This window comes from Ipomoea triloba, chromosome 9 (assembly GCF_003576645.1).
Source record: "Ipomoea triloba cultivar NCNSP0323 chromosome 9, ASM357664v1".
Taxonomy (NCBI): Eukaryota; Viridiplantae; Streptophyta; class Magnoliopsida; order Solanales; family Convolvulaceae; genus Ipomoea; species Ipomoea triloba.
Window position 1 is genome coordinate 15,417,887 of NC_044924.1, and position 6,812 is coordinate 15,424,698.

General features: G+C 35.8%; 1 protein-coding gene across 1 annotated transcript; it reads right to left on the reverse strand.

Annotated features, from left to right (window-relative positions):
* Positions 1-1,657: 1,657 nt before the first annotated feature.
* On the reverse strand, positions 1,658-6,584 carry LOC116030189 (dynamin-related protein 1E). The gene is made up of 15 exons (XM_031272356.1): positions 6,177-6,584; positions 5,760-5,823; positions 5,573-5,680; positions 5,166-5,267; positions 4,910-4,960; positions 4,753-4,814; positions 4,307-4,397; positions 4,157-4,221; positions 3,800-3,994; positions 3,584-3,703; positions 3,436-3,506; positions 2,758-2,983; positions 2,625-2,675; positions 2,129-2,503; positions 1,658-2,007 (listed from the first exon to the last, which is right to left on the reverse strand). Exons 1-15 carry the CDS (start codon positions 6,315-6,317, stop codon positions 1,879-1,881), a joined length of 1,851 nt encoding a protein of 616 aa, XP_031128216.1. The 5' UTR covers positions 6,318-6,584; the 3' UTR covers positions 1,658-1,878.
* Between the last annotated feature and the right edge of the window lie 228 nt (positions 6,585-6,812).

A 6,812-nucleotide genomic window follows, 5' to 3' on the forward strand; every position in this document is an offset into this window, starting at 1 on the left:
TTAAAAAAAAATTAAAATACTATAATATTTCCAAAACTAATTTCTTCACTTAAAAAAAAATCCATCCATATTTAAAATATATGGTAAAGAGTCTCTCTCTTTCTCTCGCTGTTTATTCTTCTTCTTCTTCTTCTTCTTCTTTTTTTTTTTTTTTTTTCTTATATTATATATCACTAATCATTTTGAACCATTATTTTTTAAAGTTGCCAATGTCATCAAGGCATAACCAGAATTTTTTTTTTTTTTAAAGGAGCTAAGTATCAAAGTCAACCTAATTGAAATTGTAAACATTATCATTTAAAAATATGCCAGGAAAATGACATTTTGTAGTCTCAGTTATATCATAGTGCAAAATTAGTCCCTATTAGGTTCATCAATTTTCATTCTAAGTAACATTTTTAGTCCCCGCATAAAGAAAATTAATAATAGGATCAATTAAGTCCTAAAAAAATCATCTTCAATCAAGCCCTTGAAACTTGTAAAAAAGTGCAATTAAACCTATTAGCAGGTAATCAACAAGTTAATACTGAGTTGTAGCTTACTTGAACACTAATTTAGATTCCATGTCAATTTAATTGCTGGTGTATACTTAAATCTTCATTTTTATTACTTATTTAATGCAATAATTTATTTTTCTTAAAATGTACAAATAAAAAATTTAAAAATATATTAAAAATCAAAATGATAAAACCGATTGGGTGATGAAATCAAGATGGATTACTGGTGATGCATACTGGAAGGGAAGACATAAAAAAAGTCTACTTTATTAATACATGTGCGATGACCCAAAAAAAAAAAAGAAGACTACCGCCATCCAAAATAGTTTTATCATTTTGATTTTTAATATATTTTTAATTTTTTTATTTGTACATTTTAAGAAAAATAAATTATTGCATTAAATAAGTAATAACAATGAGATTGAAGTGTATCTATTCATCTATACAAAAGAGTTTGTATCACCTCCACCGAGGGTCCGAGGACAAGCTGCTTGGCATATAGTTTGAAGGTTTATCGACCCTTATCCTTAATTTTTTTTTAGAGGCATGAGCCTTAATTTGGTATGGTCTTTTAAGTCATCCTCTAATTTAACAGACTTCTAACGTCTGACCAAACGGAGGACCAAAATGGTTAATATTTCAAAGTCGAGGACCAAATTGGTAATTTTGCTATTGCAACTTACAGAAGTTGTTACAATGTAGTATCTGTTCATAGCTACTTTCTCAACCTACTGAAGCATAAAGAGTCAATAACTGCCTCCACTGAGACTCGAATCCACTCTCTTCAACATAGGAGTGTAAACCAAGTGCTACTAGACCACAAGATCTTTGACAATTAATATTTAAGAAGTCTTAAAAGATAATTTTAACTAATGACCTTGTAGTCTAGTAACACCCGATTACACCTCCATATGAAAAGGAGTGGATTCGAGCCTCTGAATCTGATTTTGGCTTTAACAACTCTTTAGCTCATTTTTTTTTTAATATATGATGGAGGGTGGGGAACCAGCATCTAATTGACGCGTGATAGTCACGTACCACATATGCAGTCAGACTTTTTATTGGAAAAAATAGTCTCTCCGAAAAACAGTCACTCTCCTCCGCTTTAACCCTTTTCCCCCCTTTCTCCCCCTCTTTCCTCTTTCTCCTTGGAGATACTCTAATAGCGAACACTCAAACAAGTTGGCATTCAAATTACTGCAATTACAACTGTCATTCAGAATAGCTGCCAAAAACAAAATTGGCAAACGCGAAGCACAACACTCCAAACCATATATAAATGAATACAAATAAAGAATCTGGGTTGTCAATTAAGGCACCCGCCATAATGGCTGGATCCAATTGAGAGATAATACCAACATCTCCAACCTATATACTAATCTCATCGAGCCCATGATACGGAGTCGATTTCGTCCCTTGCTTTCTTGTACAGTTCAAGCCTCTTTGCACATTGCTGTCTTCTTTCCATCAATGCTGGATCCTCATCCAACATTTCTCCAAGTGCCTTACCCTGAAACATTTTGCAAATCTCTTAGTCACACAATCCAACATCGCTATATTGTTTATACAAATACTTGAGGTATTGAACTCGTGTTGTCTGTGATAAAGTGCAAATGCATAGATCAAAGTACCTCTTTCTTCCCAATCTGCACATAAAAGCGATTCAATAAAGAATGCTTGGCCTCCTTCACTTGGCAATGAACAACTGCCTTTGGAATAGTGTTTCTGAGAGTATCAGAAACCATATTCACATAAGATGACACATTTGACCCAATCCTCCTAAAGTGACCCTCCGCATAGCGGTCTACAGCAGCAGCACCAGCTGCTTGGTTTCCGCCTTTCTCCACCTCCTGTGGAAGCTTCCTAAAGTAATCCACTGTCAGGTATGAACCCTCCATGTCCACGAGTCTAGTGACTGTCTTCTTACTTTCGTCACGAAATTTTTCCAAGGATTCATTAGAAGCTGCAGCTATTGCAGTTTGTAGACTGGGAAACCGCTTTAACTCCTATCCCATCAGTGAAATTAGAGCAGATTGTTAATCATGAGGGTAGTAGTAGAAGTAACTAGGCAGAACAGTATTAACCCTGTTGATCAAAACATAAACTTTTATAACAAATATATTTTACCTGGCATTCTCCAATTGACTTCCTTACAAGTTCCTTCAGAACAAAGTGAACCTGATAGTGTATACTGGTCAGGTGTGCATGTTGCAGACAAGAAAGGTACATAAATGCTCCAAACTTATGGTTAAACACTTACAGCATCAACAGAAGCTTCAGCTGGGCCTCTAAAATAATTTAATGATCCCTCAATAAGCCGTCTATAACCTTGTTCTGGGGCAATCAAGTGAGGTTGGTAACCATCTGCCTCAGAAACAATTTTCCTCACATTTTGTATGGATAGATGGCGGTCAAATGGAAGTTTTTTTAGAGCCGCAGGAAGCTGATTATCAAAAACTCCATAGATTCGATCACCACCTGGTCGGCTGATTTAGATATCAAATGGAAATGTGCGTTAAACTAAAGAAACTCGAGGCAAGTAGAGGTGTAAAAGTACCACTGGTGATAGACACTTGATAAACAACAGATCACAACTCGTGTACATATTATAGACAGCTCTTCAGATAAATTCAGCAAGGCAACAATTTGCAATTTCACGAGATGAAATTTTGTTATTCCATGTAGGAACACTATTTTTTAATTTGTTTCAATCAGCCAAAAGGCACAACCCTTCAATAAGTATCCGTGTTCCGTGAATAACCGTTTTAGACAAATAGATGACTCACGCAGTCATGCTATTCAACTTAATAAATTTTGAGGGATGATTCTAGAAAATTAATAAATAAATACTTCATGCATAAAATCAATCGATTAAAGCTTGAAACCTTGCATCCAAAGCAACAAGGAGAAGAAGAAAAAGAAAAATGAAATTGCGTACCCTCCATCCAGATGCTCCTTAAAGATCTTGTCAAAAGCACGACAGAGTTCCAAGATCGTGTACAATTGAGCCTGAATAAAAATTTCAGTCACTCACAAAATAGGATGGGATTATGAGAATAATGATTCAAGAGAGAAATGCAGCTCACCCCTGCGTCAACAGCAATAGGCCTTCCAAGGTGGTCCATCTCTGATTCAAGTTCCTCAATGCCTTTGTTGATTAAAGAGGTGATACTTGGTATTTTAGCCCTAATTACAGACTCCAAGTGCTGAAATCAAGATGCTTAAGATATGATCTCCGTTCTACACTTTGCATAAGCCACTCACACAAACATTCAAGGGATTAAAATTACTAAAGAATGTACCTTCGAAAGAAGCTTTGCCAGGTACTCTGAACCCATTTTACTAGAAAGGTGTCCATAGTCAGGACTTGTAGCAAAATACTCACGCTCCTTTCTTCTTGCAACAATCATATCAGTATTTTTGTTTATATCAGCTTGAGAACGGTTTACAATACCCACCCAAGGATGTTGCAACCGATAAGCTCTCCCTTCAAGAACCTTCAGAAAGAAGAAGCGGTTTCAGTTGTTATAGAGATGTATTGATGTATTGATGATCAAATAGGACTGCCAAATTATATAAAGGAAACAACAGAAAGCTAGTGAACTACTCCGTATAAGACTGTAATTTCAATTTCATTTAAAGGAAAAGAGAGAACCCACATCCAATGCATTAGTTCCTTTATCCATCAAATCTAGCTTTGTAAGCACCCCAAATGTCCGTTCACCTGCAAGAGTGGTCAACAATGTTTTAAAAATATTTGGAAAAATGACAGGAAGAGGATGTCACAAAGATTCTAAAATAAAATATACCTGAGGGATCCACTTCCCTGGCAAGTTTTATAGCATCCGAGGTGGCAATATCCTGATTAGCTGGAGATATTGCTAGTATAATGCAGTTGGGCTACAATGCCATAAATTCAAGCATTAAATATAGAGTAAATCAGAACATAAAGAAACATTAGCATAAGCACATAAATAGCATCTACCTCTACATGCATGACACAATGAAAAGAATTGCATGAAACTGTTTACTGAAATTTAAAATTTAACAAACTGCTCAGAGAAATAACAACCTACAAACTAACTAAATACAAAATCTCAAATTTTAACATTAGCCTACAGTATTTCCAAAAAAAAAAAAAAAACAAACAAACAAACATTAGCCTACAGTGAAGTATATTCACTTCATCCAACAGATACAAGAAAATTATAATTTAATAATAGTAAATCTGTGAAAGAGAGTAATGCACCATTACCTTCCCAACATAGGTTCGGACCATGTTTTCAATATCTTCAACTATACTTTCAGGTTGCCCCTCTGCAATGCACAAGTGTGTTTAGTTTTGCAAAAAGTTAGAACTCAAAATGAAAACAGCCAAGAGAAGAAAGAGATAAAAAGGATAAAGTCAGTACCAACAGCAACTTTTGTCAAACCAGGCAAATCAATCAGTGTTAAGTTGACCACTGCCAACACAAAGCAACCACAACAAGGTGTCAGCAACTGAAACATTAACACACAGAGAGAATGGGAGGATGGGTAGCAGTACAAAGTAAACAAGGAAAAGTTCTTCATTTACACCATGAAATCTGGGCTGTCTCATGAAACTCAACAAGATAAGCATATAATGGTTGTTTCTGTTAAGTAATAGACAGAGAAAGGATGTTATACCATTGGGGGAGTAGATGCTGAGGTGGATGGGAACAGGAGAAATTTGTTTTGTTTTTCCAGTGATTCTATCAGTTTCATCCTGAATTTCCTTGCGTACCAGAGCTACAAAAGAAAAACCAGAAAATTGCAGGTCCATAATGTTATGAAACACATTGCAACAAACACATTTCAGATATTTCATGCATTCAGTCATATATTAGAATTACTAAAAGCAAAAATCAAAATTTTCAACCATCAAGGGATTTGTTACGAAGGTGACCAAATTTGTGTACCATTTTAAAACAGGAAAAGAATTTTTAGCCTACAATTGCAGAGGCTGAAACATTTATACAACACTCATAAGAAAACTAGCTCCTTATCTGAAACTTAATAAGAAATTAGTGCAGTGTATTCAATATTTCAGATACCGAAGTCTGTGAATCTTTTTCGTGGCAAGTGAGCAAACTCTGCATATTCCGGCTGCCCAGCATCTGTCTTGTGCAACTGCAATACCAATGGCCGCCTTGTGACAATCCCTGTAATAACAAAGAAGATACTTTCAATCAAAATCAACAAAGTCCCCAAATATCATTCAGATGTGATCAAAGGACTCACCAGATCCTCGAGGAAGAAAATCTCTCCCAACTACGCTTTCCAACACCGATGATTTTCCAGAACTCTGAATTCCATTAGAAAACAATCATCAACTACAGGAAAACTCCAAATCATCGACATAAAGTCATAAACAATGAAATGCAAAGAAGAAGACCACGACGAAGAAAAAAAACCAAAAAAGACATCGGGATTGCTCCTTTCCTATCAAAACTCACAATCGACACCATAATATTCACTCAAGACTCTCATTATCTTTTATTCTGCTTAGATCTGCACATTTCTCGCTCCGTTTTCTCTCTCTCTCTAAGCCATTGCTCAAATCTAGTTTACTGAGTAATGCAAATTCCCATTTCTAGACGAAAAACAAAGTAAAGAAACCAGTAGATGACAATGCAGAAAGGATTTAACTAAACTGACCTGACCACCGACGACGGCGACGGAGGGAAGAGCGTCCCAGAGAGAAGAGAAAGCGTTGTCACCCCCACCGTAGTCGCCGAGAGCCGTACAAGCTCTCTGAATCCGATTCACCAAACCGATCAAGCTCTCCATAGTCGACATCTTCTCACCCTCACAAAAACACTAATGCCTAACCAGATCTGATGCTCAGCTCCAAAAATTCACACAAAATTTTTGGAGGAAAAAAAATAAAACTGAAAATACTAATTTAGGCAATGAAGATCTGAAAGTGGAAAGAAGAGGGAAAGGTTTTGAAGTTGGCGACTTTGTGGACTTGGATTGAATGCCAAGTGAAAGAACGATGTTTCAGGGAGACAAAACTCTGAGCTTGTTGGACTGTTTTTGTTCAAATTTCAATTGTTCAAATTTGATCCAGAGGGGATCTCACATATGCATGCGTGAACTCATCGTGGGTTGTTCCAAGTGCTGAATCAGTTGTACCTTCCTTTTTAAACTTTTGAATTGTTATTCACTTTTCATTTTGAACCTAGTGTTAGTTTTATATCAGTTTGGTTTGCAAAAATATTTAAAAATGAATAGAATTGAAATTTCATGAAGATTAATTATATTGTTTGATACTACATCGTAACAGAGTCA

Excerpts from the sequence above, each read along its gene's own strand:
- LOC116030189 (XM_031272356.1), bottom strand. The coding sequence starts at position 6,317 with ATGTCGACTATGGAGAGCTTGATCGGTTTGGTGAATCGGATTCAGAGA. Across the intron at positions 5,824-6,176 it reads TCGCCGTCGTCGGTGGTCAG|AGTTCTGGAAAATCATCGGT; the intron begins GTCAGTTTAGTT and ends AATGGAATTCAG. Across the intron at positions 4,398-4,752 it reads TCCGAACCTATGTTGGGAAG|CCCAACTGCATTATACTAGC; the intron begins GTAATGGTGCAT and ends ATGGCATTGTAG.